The 18988-nt window shown below is 48.7% G+C and overlaps 1 protein-coding gene across 35 annotated transcripts in view; it reads left to right on the top strand.

The window, feature by feature from the left end:
• The window catches only part of ZMYND8 (zinc finger MYND-type containing 8), a 148618-nt gene that overhangs the window by 35413 nt on the left and 94217 nt on the right, over window positions 1-18988 (top strand). For 30 of the 35 annotated variants that reach the window (XM_017541340.2, XM_017541357.2, XM_017541352.1 and 27 more), the window contains one exon: window positions 14984-15132. The exons of 3 other annotated variants lie outside the window; for them this stretch is intronic. In XM_017541340.2, coding sequence (XP_017396829.1) covers window positions 14984-15132 — 149 coding nt within the window. Of the gene's footprint in view, window positions 1-6788; window positions 7034-7095; window positions 7196-14983; window positions 15133-18988 lie in introns of those variants that run through there. 2 more of the 35 variants (XM_017541354.2, XM_017541341.2) reach the window with 2 other exon arrangements.

Below are 18988 nucleotides of genomic sequence, written 5' to 3'. Positions count from 1 at the left end.
TTTTGGTAATTACATTTAGCTGAAAGGCCCCATCCCATTCAAGTTATAAATCTTTACTTACTCCTCTACTTTTTGGGAAAATGATTCTTTAGGGAAGAGCATGGCTGAGTACCAGTTGAAAGGGGAGTGTCCTGTTCTGGGGTCCCTTTCAGAGGCTGACATGACCAGGCTCCCGTTTTTGTAATTTCCTTGTTGACTTCACCTCCCTGCTGCCTTCCTATCTGCTGGAGGAAACTTTTAGGCTGGGGAAGAAAAACTGGAGTTTGCTGTGAGTTAGGTTGGCTGGCCCACCATGGGACTTTGTTAGCCTTGTACAGACGCTCAGTTTGTCGGTCCAATATGTACCTTGGGCACTTCTGAGCCAGGCCATGTGCCTGGCACTGGGCTACAGCAAAGAACAATGGACAAGCTGAGATTCCTCAAGCTGAGATTGAGCTCACGTTCTGGAGGAGACACACAATAAACCAGTGAATTGGCAAAAGAGGAAAGTAATTTTTGATAACTTTCAGCTATGGGCCGGGTGCGGTGGCTCACACCTGTAATCCCAGCACTTCGGGAGGCTGAGGCGAGTGGATCACCTGAGGTCAGAAGTTTGAGACCAGCCTGGTGAAACCCCGTCTCTACTAAAAATACAAAAATTAGCCAGGCGTGGTGGCAGGCGCCTGTAATCCCAGCTACTCGGGAGGCTGAGGCAGGAGAATCGCTTGAACCCAGGAGGCAGAGGTTTCAGTGAGCCAAGATCATGCCATTGTACTCCAGCCTGGGCAACAAGAGCGAACCTCTGTCACACACACACACACACACACACACACACACGCACGCACGCACAATAATAATTTTCAGTTATATATGACTGTAATACAGGGAAAGAAACAACTTCAGGATTATATAACAAGGAGGCTGAAGGCTGGAGGCTGGGGCTGGTCAGAGAAGGCCTCTCTGGGGAGGTGAGCCAAAAGCTGAAGTGGCAGCTATGGAGAGGATTGGGCATAGAACATTATAGATGGAGGAGCCAGCCACCTCCATCTATGTAAAAAAAAAAAGGTATTTAGGTTTTAAGAAGGCTGCTATAGAGAGGCAGGTGAGGAAGGAGACCAACCAGTGAATAGACGTGGGGCTTGGATCAAGATGGCACCCGTGAAGGTGGGACTGAACATGAACGGGATGGTCAGGGAGGGAACATCCTTTTGCAGTGTACTCGTTATGTGCCAGGCGTCATGTAGCCACCTTCATCCTCACCCCACAGAGTTTGGCTTTTTTTTTCTTCTTTAAGACGAAGTTTCACTCTGTCACCCAGGCTGGAGTGTAGTGGCATGATCTTGGCTCACTGTAGCCTCTACTTCCTGGGTTTAAGTGATTCTCCTGCCTTAGCCTCCCGATTAGCTGGGATTACAGGGACCCACCACCGCACCCGGCTAATATTTGTGTGTTTAGTAGCGATGGGGTTTCACCATGTTGGCCAGGCTGGTCACAAACTCCTGACTTCAGGTGATCTGCCCATTTCAGCCTCCCAAAGTGTTGGGATTTACAGGCGTTAGCCACTGCACCTGGCAGAGGTTTGGCTTTTTTTTTTTTTTTTAATAGAGACAAGGGGTTTCACCATGTTGGCCAGGCTGCTCTCAAACTCCTGACCTCGTGATCCCCCCTCCTCGGCCTCCCAAAGTGCTGGGATTACAGGTGTGAGTCACCACGCCCGGCCTTGGCATTCTTAATAACACTTGGCAGACAACTAGGTTTCTGGGGCTCAGAGAGGTGAAATAACCTGTTGAAAGACACACAGCCATGTGAGCCGGGACCAGTTCTCTCCCTGCCTTGATGAGCCTCATTTGAGTGGAGAGGGGAATGCAATTGGAGTCCTGGGGGAAGGTCAGTGGAGATGTGGTGGGACTGGGATTATGGGCCACCTGACAAATTCTGCTTTGATCTGCAAGGAAGCTCTGAGCCCTGGAGGGATTTTGAGCCTGGCCTGGTTGAACTCATGACAGCCTGAGAGGATTTACCCTGAACCTTTGTGTTTCTCCAGGGTGAACCCTTTTTAAAAACAGGCTTGGTAGCCAGGCGTGGTGGTGTGCACCTGTAATCCCAGCTACTTGGGAGGCTGAGGCAGGAGAATTGCTTGAACTCAGGAGGCAGAGGTTGCGGTGAGCCCAGAATGTGCCTTGCACTCCAGTCTAGGTGACAGAGCGAGACTGTCTCAAAAAAAACAAAAAAACCCACGAAGGCTTGGAAGGGGTAGTCTGGTGAAGATCCAAAAAGATTTGGGGGCCTGGTGCAAGAGCTCATGCCTGTCATCCTAGCACTTGGAGAGGCTGAGATGTGAGGATCACTTGAGCTCAGGAGTTCGAAGCTGGGAGATCCCATCTCTACAAAAATAAAAAATTAGCAGGGTGTGGTAGTGCATGCCTGTGGTCCTAGCTACTTGGGAGGCTGAAGGGGGAGGATCACTTGAACCTGGAAGGTTGAGGCTGCAGTGAGCCATGATTGTGCCACTGTACTCCAGCCTGGCCGAGAGAGAGAGAGAGAGAGAGAGAGAGAGAGAGAGAGAGACACTGTCCAAAAAAAAAAAAAAAAAAAAGATTGGGGGAAATGAGTTTGAAATTTCTCAGTTATTGCTTTTTCTGTGCCCTGGCTCCTCCTTCCCCCTAGGAGTGTAATAGTAATAAAGTATGTCAAAGGCTCTGTGTGCCAGACGCCTTTCACTTTGTATGCATTATCTCATTTAATCCTAACAACCCTTTTGGGAAGAGTCTATTGAGTCTAGTAGTTCTAGCTGAATGACAAGTCATAGAGAGGCTGAGTAACTTGCCCAAGGTCACACAGCTGGCACGTACCAGAACTTGGACTCGGCCCTAGTAGTCCCACACACTGAAAGACAGTGCCATGTTGACATTGGCCAATGCCAAGCACACCCTTTGTGATGGAGAATTCCCAGGTGGCACTCTTGAGCCTAGGAGAGACATTGACCTGTACACTGAAGGGCTTTGGAGTGGAACCCAGCCGTGATGGCGGTGGGGCGTGCAGTATCGATCCGTTTGCCAAAAAGGCAAAATAACTTTGCTTCTTTGAGTCTTACCTATAAAATGGGTGCAGAAATGCCATCCCAACCTCTTGGGATTCTTGGGACAGTTTGTAGCTTCTCAATAAATAATAGCTGTGCACCACGTGAAACCCTTCTGCAAAAGAAATAGAGAAATATTTCCTGGTCTACCCTAACACCCCATGTATGTATTCACAGACTCCTGTTCAGTAGTTTGTCCATCTGTAATCAGTTTCTCTGTCATTCTCTACTTAATAGCCACTTTACCATGGCCTGCTTTTCTCTGGACTTGAGTTGCCTTATCAGTGAAATGGAGAGGCTAGGCGAGGTAGCTGACATCTATAATTCCAACGCTTTGGAAGGCTGAGGTGGAAGGGATGCTTGAGCCCAGGAGTTTGAGGCCAGTCTGGGCAACATGGTGAGACCCTGTCTCAACTACAAGTACAGAAATTAGCCGGGCATGGTGGCATGTGCCTGTGGTCCCAGCTACTTGGGAGGCTGAGACAGGAGGATATCCAGAGCCCAGGAGGCTGAGGTTGCAGTGGGCTGAGATCGTGCCACTCAGGAGCTCTGTACATGCCCACACAGTACATACCTGCATTCCAGCCTGGGTGACAGAGTGATACTCTGTCTCCAAAAAAAAAAAAGAAAAAAAAAAGTGTGATGAGTTTTGAGTTTTGAATAAATTGGTATTTGTATTTATAATAGTGACTCCCAGATAATAAGTGCTCGATAAAAGGTAGCTGTTATGGCCGGGCGCAGTGGCTCATGCCTGTAATCCCAGCACTTTGGGAGGCTGAGGTGGCAGATCAGAAGGTCAGGAGTTCGAGACCAGCCTGGCCAACATGGTGAAACCCTGTCTCTACTAAAAATATAAAAATTAGGCAGGCATGGTGGCAGGCACCTGTAATCCTAGCTGCTTGGGAGGCTGAAGCAGGAGAATCACTTGAACTTGGGAAGCAGAGGTTGCAGTGAACCGAGACCATGCCATTGCACTCCAGTATGGGTGACAGAGTGAGGCTTTGACTCAAAAAAAAAACCAAAAACCAAAAAACAAAAAACGTAGCTGTTACTACTGTGTTTCTAGCTGTCCTTCCATCAGGGCAGAGGCCTTCCTGGGACAGTTTTCCTAGTAGCCCAGATGTCTAGTAGTTGCCTAGTGACTGTTGACTGACTGGTCCCATTGTTTTCTTCACTTTGAAGTCTGAAGCCAGGGCCACCAGGTGAAACATTACGAATCATTTTCTTTCGTAGTGAATACAGACGCCTCTGTGGGTGGTGTATTTACATAAGGTGAGACCTGCCTGGTAGCTCACTGATGTTTCTTTCCATCAGGATTTCTCAGCCTTGGCACTGTTGACTTTTGGGCCTGATCATTCTTTGTTATGGGGCTGTCCGGTGCATTGCAGGATGTTTAGCAGCATCCTAGACCTCTCCCCAGTACATGCCCTTCACCCAGTGTGTCTGTCCCCAGACAGTGCCAGATGTCCCCTGAGTGTGCTGGTTGAGAACCAGTGCTTTCCACTGTTCTAAACATCTGAGCCCCTAAAAAGTGTTTGTTTGATGATGAGGGCACGTGCTGAGCTCCTGCTGGATGCTGGGTGCAAGGGATACAGACCTCATCTCTGGCTGGGCAGTACCTAGCATGCAGTGAGTTTTCCATAAATATTGTCATTATCATCCAGTTTCCCCAAAGCCATTAAAAAATACCTTCGTAGGCCAGGGGCTGTGGCTCACACCTGTAATCCCAGCACTTTGTGAGGCCGAGGTGGGAGGATCACGAGGTCAGGAGTTTGAGAACAGCCTGGCCAACATACTGAAACCCTGTCTCTACTAAAAAAATACAAAAAATTAGCTGGGCGTGGTGGTGGGTGCCTATAACCCCAGCTACTTGGGAGGCTGAGGCAGGAGAATTGCTTGAACCCAGGAGGTGGAGGTTGCAGTGAGCCCAGATCACACAACTGTACTCCAGCCCAAGCGACAGTGCGAGACTCTTGTCTCAAAAACAACAACAGCAACAAAACCCTTTTGTTGAGTATGTAATCATGATCAGAACTGATTCAGAGGAGTCCAGTGTTTACTGGGTTTCCTGGGTCTCTGCAAACCCAGAAGCATCATAGACCAAACGTTCACCCTGGTTCTACTTCTGGTCTCTTTTACTTAGATTTTGGACCATAACTGTCCATGCAGACGGGATTTCTTCTTTATTCCATTTGATGGCTGTATCATGTTTTGCATATGGGCATTGATGTTGCTTCCTGTCTGGCTTTTCTACAAAGCCCTGCCGCAGTGGCTACCCCGTCTGTCCTTTGCACCCCTGAGCCCTGTAAGCAATAGGACTTTTCTTAGAATCACCCCACTACTATCTGAGTGATGTTAAGCATCTTTACGTTTATTTATTTATTTATGAGATGGAGTCTCGCGCTGTCGCCCAGGCTGGAGTGCAGTGGCACAATTTCGGCTCACTGCACTCCAGCCTCCTGGATTCAAGTGATTCTTCTGCCTCAGTCTCCTAAGTTGCTGGGACCACAGGTGTGCACCACCACACCCCCGCTAATTTTTGTATTTTTAATTTCATCATGTTGGCCAGGCTGGTCTTGAACTCCTGACCACAGATGATCTGCCCACCTCGGCCTCCCAAAGCGCTAGGATTATTGGCGTGAGCCACCGTACCCAGTCACAGCATCTTCGCATGGTGGCTGTCCAGGGTAATTTGGGTGACATGTTGGGTCTGAACTCTTGGCTTCCCCAAGCAATGTGAAAAGGTGGCTGTGGAGGGCCTGGCCCTTCATCCCTGGTGTTTCAATAGAGAATTTTGCCTTCTTTAGGTGGCTTTTAGAGATAACGGCCCCGGGCAGGTGGGGCACCTTGTTTGGTTAGCATTGGTGCTCTTCCTGCATCTGTCCCCTTTCTGAAGCTGATTTCCCTTTTCTTCTCCCAACCCACTTCTGAGCTGCCAGCACAGAGCTGATTTTTGTTTCTGAATTGCCCTCTGACGCCACGATTCCCCGTTGCAGTTTGGAAGCCACCAGCACCGGCAATTTTCAGAACCCAAGCCAGGCCCGGGCCGGATCAATAGTGCCAATGGGTGTCAGCCACCAGAATCAGCTCCTCAGCCAGCCACACTGTAAAGGCCAAAGGCAACCGGTTTCTCCACATTCTTTGTGGTATTCCGGTCGAGTTTGAAGGGCCTCAACTGTGTACACATGTTGGAGGGAGCCCTCCGAGCCTGGGCCTGCCGAGGGGGTGGGTGGTGGGCAGTGCTTTCTCGTAGGGAGTTGGGGCCCTGCCTTGGTAAAATGTGAAAGAACTTGGCATTCTCTATCCAGGAAATTCCTGTTGCGATGTTGTCGTTTTTCCAGAGGGCCTCATCCCAGCTGGGGAGGAGAAAGGGCCGCGGTTGCAATTGCCTCTAGTTGTTGAGGGCTAAACACTGAATTCATTTGTAAATCAGCCTCTTTTCCGTAGATTGAAGCAATTTCTGTCCTGCCAGGCGAGTTTGGAAGTTCGCCTTTTACATATGAATGTGCCCTTTAATCACCACTTCTGCATTATTGAGAGAGGGGTGGAGGAGGCTGTGTCTAGTGCGAACGGATTATACCTCGAGTATAAAAGATGGGTTTTCTCGTTTCTAGGAGAGGGGCATCAGAACTAAAGAGAACTGGAAACAATTACTAAAAATATTAAAACGCCTTCAAAATGCAAACCACAGCTGTCTCCCTCCCCCCAGGCTCCCTTCTGATATTGTCACCTCGGCCAGCAGAACCACTGCAGTTCCTCGTGTTTATTCACAATCCCACGAAATAAATGGCTCTTCGGTGCACAGCACCGAAGACTTTCAGCTCAGTCGAGCTGCTGTCGAGGGTGATAAATTATAGCCGAAAGCCTGGGGACATGAAGGCAAGTCGCTGGGCTTCAGACTGCCTGATTGCAAAGAGGTGACAGTGTCCTTGCCCCGCCGGACGACCTAATGTGTACAAGACCAGGGCTGGCCTGGTAAGTGGTGACTCTTAGCCTGTTCTCTTTGCTTCTTCCTCCTCCCCCTGGGAGAGGCCGCTGAGGATCCGGAAGCAGGAATGTCTGCTGTGGGTGAGCCTCTGTTCTCTTTTGAACAAGAGAGGCTAGGCCCTCTGAGCAGCCGCTCTTTCTCAATGGCAGGTAAGTGCCTTCTCTCGGCGTTCCCTGCCCCTCGCTCGTTCTGCCTCCGAGGGACTTGATGTTCCTGGTGAAATGCCATTTTCCCCAAGTTGAGAGTGACCTTTCATTCCACTGCCTCATTTCCATTCCAGCCCTCCCCGTCCCGGCTCTGGAGCAGAAGTCCCTGTTCGTTTGCAGAGATTCATTAGAAGCACAGCTCAGGCCAGTGCAGTCCTGTGGAGGAGTGGGCTCACCCAGCAGCTCTGGCAGGCCCAAGTCAGCCGGGTGTAGACTGGTCCTCAAGTTTCTGCGGGCCTAAGAGATGGTCAGCTTTGGAGGAAATAAACATTTGCTAACGCGAGCGGTTTTGATTTACAAGTTCCTCCTGGCTTAGGCATTCTCTGCTGTGAGGACAATTTTGCCTCCTCCCCACCCCCAACCTTTGCTCCCGATTTCTTCTGTTCTCTGTCAGGAGGAAATTCCGGACTTTTGTCTCTTTATGATGTAATTACTCGTTGGGGAGGGCCCAGAAGATTCCTGGGGAAGGGAGGCCTGTTTGGGTACCTGCTCTGCGTCTTTGGGAAACGCTTTGAAGTGATTAACCGTGCTCTGCTTTGCTGCTTCTGGGAGAGCAGCCGTGTGTGGTCACGTTTGAAGTAGGCCAGGGAGAGGCCGGGTGATCACGCAGAGTGCTGCCGCGCAGGCCTCTGCTTCTGACCTCGCCTTCACAGTTCCTGGAGGAAAGCTGGCATTTTCAGTCTGATTGAAAGGCAGAAATCATGTCCTGGGCTGATTCTGGTCTCCAGTCTACACAGGCTGGCGTTTTCCATAGTTTTGAACTTGTGGGATTGATTTAACGTGCTCCTTGCAGAAAGCAAGCTACGTTTTCGGAGTGGGGGCGGTGGTGGGGGAGGAGGTGGAAGAGAACCAATAACAGGAGGAGCAGTGATTGGTTAAAAAAATTAGTTAGCATCGAATGGGTGCTTGCGATTTGCCGGGTATCATACTAAGAGCTATACATGAATTAACTCATTGACTTCATAACTTTACAAGGTACCATTATGTCCATCTTAAAGAAGAATAGAGGTACAGGGAGGTTGAGTAGCCTTTTTAAGGTCACATTGCTGGGGAGAACACAGCCAGGTGGGAAGGCGTTCTGACACCAGAGAGCTGATTCCCCACCACTGTGGCAATTCTGCCTCTCTCATTTGCAACCTTGGTCCATCAGAGCATGCGCCCTTGATCTCTGTGTCCTGGTTTGCCCTGGACCCAGCTAAGCACATGGTCGGTTGCCCTACTCCTGTGGCCTGCCATGCCTGTTTGGCCTGTGGACCAAGCTTTTGTTCAGGCCCCAGCAGGCTTGCTGTCGACATCATTAAGGAAATTTAACACCCACAAAAACACAAGAAGCTCCGGGCCTTTCAGCTGCGGCCCTTTCCCTTGAGGGAGGAGACAATTCCCTGTAATGGTGTGTCATTTCCTAGCCCCTGGAGAACAGCATGTGCTGTGACTCAGGCGCCGGATGTGGGGGTGGGGCGGGAGTGGGGTCGGGGATACCTGATGTGGCCTACTGGGGAGGCCTAGCCTTGATGGAGGCTGGAAAGGGGGAGGTGAGATGACCAAGGAGCCCCCAGCCTATTTCAGGGGCTGGTGCCACTGCTTGGAGATGGGGAGGTGAATGTGCTTCGTGGGGACTGCCTTCGAGAGAACGCTGTCATCAGTGAATGACGCAAACGATTTTCCATCTTCTCCCAGTTCCTGGAACTGTTTGTTGGACCTTCCCCGCCCCCATACTTCCATCTGCAGTTCAGGGGGGAAAAAGGCAAAATGAGAGTATACTCTTAAATCATAGACCCTAAACTAGGGAGTCCTCTTGCTTCAGAGCTGAAGACAATGTCCTCTTAGTGCAAGGCCATGTGCTGCAGAGGTTAGGCGCTGGCCCTCAGAGTCTCACTGTCTGGGTTCAAATCCCAGCACTGCTCCTTGGTAACTTTGTGCTCAGGCAAGTGACTTAGTGAGAACTACAGGAAAGGCATTTTGAATAGTGCCTAGAATATCATATATAATGAAAGAAACTCTTAGCTCTTTTTTTTTATTTGAGACTGTCTCACTCTGTCACCCACTCTGGAGTGCAGTGGCTCGATCTCGGCTCACTGCAACCTCCACCTTCCTGGTTCAAGTGATTCCCCTGCCTCAGACTCCCAAGTAGCTGGGACTACAGGTGCACACCACTTGTCCAGCTAATTTTTTTTGTATTTTTAACAGAGACGGGTTTTTACCATGTTGGCCAGAACTGGCCTCGAACTCCTGACCCCAGGCAATCCGCCCACCTTGCCTCCCAAAGTGCTGGGATTACACATGAGGCTCCACGCCTGGCCGAAACTCTTAGCTCTTAATACTCTTGGCTCAGGAAAGCTATGGGCCCGAGTTATCTTGAAGTAAGATGTCCTTTAAATCAAAAGACTTCCAGGGAGTGCTGAGTTCCAGGATGACCTCTATTGGATCACAAGACACAGATTTGGGAAGGATCTCCTCACATGCTTGGTTCTTTTTTTTGTTTTTTGAGATGGAGTCTCGCTCTGTTGCCCAGGCTGGAGTGCAATGGCATGATCTCGACTCACTGCAACCTCTACCTCTCAGGTTCAAGCAATTTTCCTGCCTCAGCCTCTTGAGTATCTGGGATTACAGGCACCTACCACCATGCTCAACTAATTTTTGTATTTTTAGTAGAGACAGAGTTTCACCATTTTGGCCAGGCTGGTCTCAAACTCCTGACCTTGTTATCTGCCCACCTCGGCATGAGGCCGGGTGCAGTGGCTCATGCCTGCTTCTTCATACCCAGTAGACCTTCCCATGTTATTACAACTGCAGCAAAATATCACAAGGAGGGGAAAATTCTGCTGCTTTCCGCCCCATGCCAAGCTGTTTTCCTGAGTCACTGCTCTGCCCTCTCCACAAGGCTGCACTCCTCCCTCACCCACGTTAACTCGTTCAGAACCACTTATTTCTGGGGGATGGGTGGGAGGCACAGGGTTGTGAGTGAGCCAGCCCGTTGGGGTCACAGGTCCTACTCCCTCAGAGAAGGCCAAAGAAAAGTCTTTCAGATTCAGGGTGAATCATTTCCCAGTGATTCAGTCGACAGTGGCTGTTTGTCATTGTTTCAAGTTTATAGATGAAACGCGCTAAGCAATGTATCCTTGTCAGAATTAAATCATTAAAGAAGAAAAAATTGACTCAGCTTTCTGGAAAAGGTCCTTATGGCAGCCTGGTTACCATGGCTACAGCCAGGTGCACACCCACCAGTTCATCATCACCAGAGGCCCAGCCCCCACTGGAGTGGGGGGCATTTATGTCATAATGCCACCCTGTTGTCTCATCCTTCCAAAGGATACTGAATCCAGCAGGCATTTCCCAATTTTTCTCCCTATGAGCCTTCATTGAAATCCCCTGCTGTTGACTGATGGGTTTGTTGTTTGGAAGCTATCAAATTTTGACCCCTTCGATACAACCACTGAACTCTCATCAACTCCAGGGGGAATTGATGTGTTTGTAACAGCGAACAGAATTGGGGTTTTTATGTTTTGCTGAAACCGGAAGGTTCGGAATACTCTCAGATGTGGGCCTCCTTGGGCGAGGACCCAGGTCCCCACACCCGTTGCTGAGCAGAACCTCAGTTTCCCCCTTTGTTTCCTGGTGGGCTTGGGCTAAATTCCCTTGCCAACTATGCATACAAGTGTATTAATTTCTAGTGATTTTTTTTCCCTTTTCCCCATTAAATTAAAGAATTTTAATGTTCAAGAGGGACTTTATCATTTTCTGGGGAACCTGAAGTTTTTAATCATTGGAACTGAGGACACCTTTGCAAAGGGGAAGTAAGTTATGGCCCATGACCCAAGCAGCTGCCCTCCTGTATACAGTGTGCCTGTTGGAGGGTCCCTGGATCACTGTCGTGGACTTTAAGCAAGATCTTCTAGTCTGCTCCCTTTCTCCTGCTCTCTTCCCATTTTGCAACCTCTGCCTCCTGGCTTCAAGCGGTTCTCCCGCCTCAGCCTCCCTAGTAGTTGGGACTACACCATACCTGGCTAATTTTTGTATTTTTAGTAGAGACAGGGTTTCACCATCTTGGCCAGGCTGGTCTCGAACTCCTGACCTCAAGTGATCTGCTCTCCTCAGCCTCCCAAGGTGCATGATTACAGGGGTGAGCCACCGCACCCGGCCAATTTTCTTTATTTTCCTAGTGTCATCCAGGCACATGATAAATACAGTACACAAGGGTATAGAGTTGAAAATAATCCTTCCCTGGACTCCCTGCAGGCTCTCCTGCCAAGGCAACCAGTAGTCCCTAAGTTGAGCTCTGTTGTACTTTTGTGTTCATCCAGGAATATTCCATATTTACACAAACATTGATGTGTATATTAATTCTTTTTGGGGAGGAATATGGGTCCGTTAATGGTGCTGGATACACTTAATTTATTATTTATTATTTTTGAGATGGAGTCTTGCTCTGTTGCCTAGGCTGCAGTGCAATGGTGCGATCTTGGCTCACTGCAACCTTTGCCTCCCGGGCTCAATCTATTCTCCTGCCTCAGCCTCCTGAGTAGCTGGGATTACAGGCACGCGCCACCATGCCCAGCTAATGTTTTTGTATTTTTAGTAGAGACGGGGTTTCACCGTGTTGACCAGGATGGTCTCGATCTCTTGACCTCGTGATCCACCCGCCTCAGCCTCCCAAAGTGCTGGGATTACAGGCGTGAGCCACCGTGCCCGGCCTAATTTTTTGTATTTTTAGTAGAGATGGGGATTCACCATGTTGGCCAGTCTGGTCTCGAATTCCTGACCTCAGGTGATCCGCCTGCCTCCTCCTCCCAAAGTGCTGAGATTATAGGTGTGAGCCACCACCTACAGCCTAATTTTTGTATTTTTTGTAGAGACGGGGTTTCACCATGTTGCCAGGAGCTTTTTAATCTTTTTAAAGAACTTTTAAATTTTTTTAATTAAAAAGCTTTTTTTCAGAGACAGGGTCTCGCTTTGTCACCAAGGCTGGAGTGCTCCGACATGATCACAGTTCACAGTACACTCAAACTCCTGGGCTCAAGCAGTCTATCCCCCTTGGCCTCCCAAAGTGCTGGGATTACAGGTGTGAGCCGCCATGTCCGGCCATATGACTGTAAGGTATTCATAGACCAGTCCTCCGTCCGCAGACGCTTGAGTGATTTGGGTACAGCACGCAATGCTCAGTGCAGTCATGTTTCCTCTGCTCCTTTTCCACTGTATTTGTAGAATTTGTTTTAAGAGGAGATTGTCGGGTCAAAGGCCAAGTGGAGAAAAAGTTTTCAGGAACAATGGCGGTAGGACTTACCTGGGAGGGAGGGGAGGTTTCTCTGGAGGAATGTGTTCATCATGGGCTGTACCCCTGCATCTCTTTTTTGTTTGTTTGTTTGTTTTGAGACGGAGTCTTGCTCTGTCGCCCACACTGGAGTGTAGTGGTGCGATCTCGTCTCACAGCAACCTTCTATCTTGGCTCAAAGCAACCTCCGACTCCTGGGTTCAAGTGATTCTCCTGCCCCAGTCTCCCACGTAGCTGGGATTACAGGCATGCACTACTATGCCCAGCTAATTTTTTTATTTTTAGTAGAGATGGGGTTTCACCATGTTGGCTAGGCTGACCCCTGCATCTCTTTTGTGAGTTTTCCCACTAATTAGCTGCTGTGTACCTTTGGGCCAGTGCCTTGGGCTCTCTGGGTTTCCCATTTTTGATGTCTGTGGTTTGATCTCTGGACTCTAGGGTCTGTTCACCCTTAAGGTACCTGCTGTTAGCATTTAATTTCCACTCAGGACTGCGTCTCCATGTAACAGCCTGAATATTTGTTCAGGACTGTCCAGAAGCTTGCCTGGTGAGGCTGGAGAGTTCCACCCTGTAGACTGGATTTTGGGAAAGCGTTCATTGTCTTCCTCTGTGAATCTGCTGGAAGATGTTTTGCCTTTTCACCAAAGTCATCCGCTAGGAGGCCTTGCTTGGACCATGATGGATGCTGTTAATCTGCCCTCAGTGACTCTCCTGCAGACAGGGAGACAGATGCACCGTGTAGCCTGCATGCTGAGTGGTAAAACTGGGGCAGGAGCATCTTTGGTAATTGACATCTTTATGGATTTCACCTCCCATCCTACCCCACTCCCCTGTGCTCTTGGCACAGCTTTCCCCTCTTGTGGTATTTATAGCTTTCTAAGGATGTCAGGTGCACCAGGCTGTGCCATTTTATCGTTCCTAAGTTAACAAGACCACCATCAGGTGTGGAGCGGATTCAAGTCCTTGCAGGTGAAGATTAGATGGATGGTGGTGGAAGTGTACATGTGTTTATTTATTTATTCGTATATATTTTTTGAGACAGAGTCTCTTGTCACCCAGGCTGGAGTCCAGTGGCTCGATCTTGGCTCACTGCAACCTCTGCCTACTGGGTTCAAGTGATTCTCCTGTCTCAGAGTAGCTGGGATTACAGGCGTGTGTCACCACGCCCAGCTAATTTTTTTTTGTGTTTTTAGTAGAGACGGGGTTTTACCATGTTGGCCAGGCTGGTCTTGATCTTATGACTTCAGGCGATCTGCCCACCTCAGCCTCCCAAGGTGCTGGGGATTACAGGTGTGAGGTACCGTGCCTGGTCGAACTGTATATGTGTTTAAATGAGATGAGGGGAGATGAAAACCAGGGGTGCATGAATAAGAGTGGGGCTGGAATTTTCCAGATGAGAATCCACAAGGATGTAATTTGTATGATCTTTTTGGAGGAGAGTCTCAAACATGAGCCCCAATGGGGGTGGGGCCGTGGGAAATTCCCGGTGGGTGGGGTGTGCTTTCACAAAGTTATAGTTCATAGCCTTTTAAACAGGAATAAGTGATGTTGTCTTCCACAAAGGAGAATGTGTGCCTTCATTTCCTTGACGTATGTAGCCTCCCTGGCCTATCTTCTTTGGTTTCCTGCTTTTGCAATCAGGCATGGGCATGGAGAAGACATGTTTCTTTGGGGTAAGAATAATACAGGTGCCTGTGTGACGACTCTTGACAGCTTGGCCTCAGGACTCATCAGCAGGGACATAGTGGGGAAGAGTGGCGATTTCGGCAAGAGGGAGGGCATGTTTCTATCTAAAAGTGGGGTAGCTGTTGCTCAGCTGTATCTGGTGCTATGGGGGCCTACAGGTCCCAATCTGTTGCTTTTATTTCTGAGATCGTGTCTTGCTTTCTTGCCCAGGCTGGAGTGCAATGGCATGATCTTGGCCCACTGCAACCTCCGCCTCCTGGGTTCAAGCAATTCTCCTGCCTCAGCCTCTCGAGTAGCTGGGATTACAGGCACACGCCATCATGCCTGCCTAATTTTTGTATATTCTTAGTAGAGATGGCGTTTCACCATGTTGGCCAGGCTGGTCTTGAACTCTTGACCTCGTGATCTGCCCACCTCGGCCTTCCAGAGTGCTGGGATTACAGGCGTGAGCCACCGTGCCCAGCCCTCCTAATCTGTTTTTTTAAGAAAAGTGAAAAATCTAGGTTATTACGTGAAATTTCCTGATTTTTGTATCTTGGCAACAAACTAAGATTGTACAAAAATGTTATTTAGGTCTTAGAAATACTTGTCAGACCGTTGAGGCAGACAGTGGAGAAGGGGGCTCGTATATTCTAGGAGGAGCAACACTGAAGTGTGTTTGGGAGTTGGGGTACAGAATGCACTCTGTTCCCACACTCCGATCCTTCGCATCTCCTCCCTGTGGGGCCCAGGCCTCCCTGACTGCTTTAAAACATGTGGTCCTGTATCTCTTTCAGATCCTGGCTCTGCAGAGAGAACAGCCCAGAAAAGAAAGTTCCCCAGCCCTCCACATTCTTCCAATGGCCATTCGCCGCAGGACACATCAACAAGCCCCATTAAAAAGAAAAAGAAACCTGGCTTACTGAACAGTAACAATAAGGAGCAGGTAAAGGAGCCACTGGGAATGGTGTCCTCACTGGCGGGGCAGAGGCCAACTAGCAGCGCTGAACCTCTCTGGGTCCTTGTAAGCGCCGGCTTTCTTGGCATTTAGCTAGCTGCCTTGTGCTGGCTGTCATTAGGCTTGGACAAAAAAAGGTGGCTCAAAATGGGCCTGTGTAGATGTTCAGTGGGTTTTGGGGACAGAGTAGTGACCTAGATGAGATGAGGGTATATCGTTCTTCAGCGTTTGGGGCGTTGCCTTGTATTGTTTCTTTTTTCATGCTTTTAGGACTGTTTTCCCTACATGGCCTGTGGAGTTTACCCCTCCTGGGCCATGCCTATGGAACTAGCTCTCAGCTCTGTCTGGAAGCGGTTGCTTGACTGAGGCAAGCTCCCTTCTGGCCTCAGTTTTCTCATCTGTAAAATGAAGGGTTTAGGTCCCTGGTAAGAGGCATTGCCAGGGGCAGACTTAGGTAACTGATCACAGTTCCTTTTCCTGGAGTACATAGGGATCTTGCCCAGAGCCTACCCTCCCTTGGCAGCTCGCGCCAGTTAGGAAAAATCCATTCACCATTTGGATCTTTTCTAAGGGACCTTCTAGCTTTAGAATTCTCAGGGGCAGGCTAGATACTCTTCGGATTAAGAAAATGGAGAGACACTTTAGTGGACTTATAGGTGGACTGGATCTATCCCCTCTGGACCATGAGGTCAGAACTCATAGCACTGAAGAAAACAGTGTCCCTGTGGTTCTGACGCCACTTGTTCTTCAGCAGTGATTCCTAGGGATGCATTTACCCATTTTGTGCATTATTGCGAAGAGGAGTGGGCCCTAGGGATGGAAAGTTGAATTAAACAAGATTGTTGCTTTTGTGGAAGGAGACCCAGCAACGGTTGAATACCCAGGCCTGTGAGAGGTGTGTGTTTCTGAGCATGAATCTGTTTTCACTCTCAAAATTACATGGTGAAATGCCAGCTCTGCTTTTGCCTTGTGGCTGTGGGCAAGTTAACCTCTTTTGTGCCTCGTTTTCTCATCTACTGAAATGGGGCTAATGATACAGCTACCACGAATTTTGCAGGGTTGTGAAGATTGAGCTAAATGGCATAAATAGTAATGTTAAAGATGGGCCAGGCACGGTGGCTCATGCCTGTAATCCCAGCACTTTGGGAGGCTGAGGCAGGTGGATCATGACTTTGAGAGATTGAGACCATCTTGGCCAACACGGGAAAACCCCGTCTCTATTAAAAATACAAAAATTAGCTGCGTGTGGTGGTACGCGCCTGTAATCCCAGCTACTTGGGAGGCCGATACAGGAGAATCGCTTGAACTGAGGAGGCAGAGGTTGCAGTGAGCCGAGATCATGCCACTGCACTCCATCCAGCCTGGTGACAGAGCGTGACTCCGTCTCAAAAAAAGAGAAAAAGAAATTTGGAGGCACACTGGCATTCAGACCATGGCACTCAACAAAGTCTAGCAGCAGCTGTAGCTGAGTCATGCCTGTTCCTTTAGACACAGCCCTGTGCTGGCTCACCTGCCACACTCCCCACCCTTCCCTGTCGTCTTGCACTCAGTCTGCTCTGCTCATTCCATCCTCCTGTGAATTTCTTTTTATGTCCATGTGACTTTGACATTTGTGAAGATTCTTCACCATCTTACTCTTTTTTTTTACTCTAGTTTCTCTTTTTTGTCCATTGTTCTAGAAAGAAAGCCATTAAATAGGCCGGGCTTCGTGGCTCAGGCCCGTAATTCCAGCTACTTGGGAGGCTGAGGCAGGAGAATCGCTTGAACCCAGGAGGCAGAGGTTGCAGTGAGGTAAGATCGTGTCACTGCACTCCAACCTGGGCGACAGACTGAGACTTTGTCTAAAAAAAAAAAGGATGATGTTCATTGTAAGAAAAAAACCCAACAATAACAAAAATCAAAAGCAAATAATCCATATATTTCCATTTTTGGTATAGACGTTTTATTACCGCTTGGAAATATTGGATGAGTTTGAAGTCTGGTCCCTGTTTTACCCATTTATCATGTGTTAGGAATTCATTTTAGGGAAGTTGTTTTTTCATTTTTATTTTGTGAGACAGGGTCTGACTGCAGTGTCCAGGCGAGAGTGCAGTAGCATGACTGCAGCCGTGTCCTCCCCGTCCCCACCCCCCGCTCAAGCAATGCTCTTGCCTCAGCCTCCTGAGTAGCGGGGATTATAGGTGCATGGCAGCACACCTGGCTAGCTTTTTGATTTTGTTACAGAGATGGGGTTTCACTTTCTTGCCGAGACTGGTCGCAAACTTCTGGGCTGAAGTGATTCTCCTGCTTCAGCCTCCCAAAGTGTTGGGATTACAGGCATGAACCACTGCCCAGCCAGAAGTGTAAAGAAGAGTTTTAAAACACATTTTGTTTTCAGGGTCTCATAGCATCCTAAGGTTTACCATGCACTTTCTAAAGACCTTTGTTTGGTCCAGTGGTTTTACCCCTTAGGAAGGTTTGAGAATGCCTGGGAGGATGTTCCCGGCTTTTTATGGAGGAGGGTCAGTTTGCTAAATGGATGTCCTGTGGTAGACGGGGCAAGAAATACCTTGCCCAAAATGACGTCAGGGTCTCTACAGATAAATACCACTCTACTCTTCAGTTCTGACACATTTGAGTTCAAACGTCCTTTTGGGAGGTGTTTTGTTTTTTTCTTCTAACATTAAAGGATTAAGAAATAATGTGTCAGCAGATATGTACAGAATGGACTTAGGTATATCTTTGATCATATATGGCAAAGAAATGATGGGACCCCCTCCTCACTGTCTCTGAGTACAGGGTGTGTACGTATCTGAATGAGTGGCTGGTACTCATTTTCTTGGACCCATACGTTGCCCTAAAAACTGGGACATTTCACAGAAGTCTTTCTTTTCTTTTCTTTCCTCTTTTTTTTTTTTTTTTTTTTTTTTTAAAGAGACCAGGCTTTGCAGAGTCACGCATGGTAGCTCACACCTGTAATACCAGCACTTTGGGAGGCTGAGGCAGGTAGATCACCTGAGGCCAGTAGTTCAAGACTAGCTTGGACAACATGACAACATGGTGAAACCCCATCTCTACTAAAAATACCAAATTAGCTGGGTGTACCTGTGGCATGTACCTGTAATCCCAGCAACTTGGTAGGCTGAGGCAGGAGAATTGCTTGAACCCTGGAGGTTGTAGTGAACCGAGATCGCACCACTGCACTCCAGCCTGGGTGACAGAGTGAAACTCTATATCCAAAAAAAAAAAAAAAAAAAAAAGAAGAAAAGAAAGAGGCAGGGCTTTGCTCTGTCGCCCATGCCGGAGTGCACTGGTGTGATTGTGGCACACTATAGCCTTGGGCTCCTGGGCTCAAGTGATCCTCCCACCTCAGCCTCCCAAGTAGCTGGGACTACAGGTGTGCTCCATCATGCCTGGCTAATTTTTTTTCTTCTAGGGATAGGGTCATGTTTTGTTGCCCAGGCTAGTCCTGAACTTCCGGGCTCAAGTGATTCTCCCACCTCATTCTGCCAGTTGGTGAGATTATAGGTGTGAGCCACTGCACAGGCCCACAGCAGTCTTTTGTTGGGCTGAGACAGTGTATTAACAGTTGAGACAGTTCAGGGGAGTGTAGGGATTGCCAATTTCTCCCCAAGGTCAGGCGACACTAGGAGTGTGTGTCTGCCCAACTCCCTGGATTATTGGAGCTGAGTGGGGGCTGCCTCTGTAAGATGAGTCTGAGCTCTGCCTGACCCTGCTGTCTCCCCTACTTCGAGGTTGAATGCCAGTGTGTCCTCACACTCCAGAGCTAAGTGGTTTTTTTCTTATGTACTTCACAGTATTCACACTTTTAACAGATGTAGGAGAAGGAGAGCTGAGCCTATGG

This window comes from Cebus imitator, unplaced genomic scaffold (assembly GCF_001604975.1).
Source record: "Cebus imitator isolate Cc_AM_T3 unplaced genomic scaffold, Cebus_imitator-1.0 Scaffold132, whole genome shotgun sequence".
Lineage (NCBI taxonomy): Eukaryota > Metazoa > Chordata > Mammalia > Primates > Cebidae > Cebus > Cebus imitator.
Note: the sequence above shows the minus strand (reverse complement) of the source record. Positions and strands in the feature narration are given on the sequence as shown.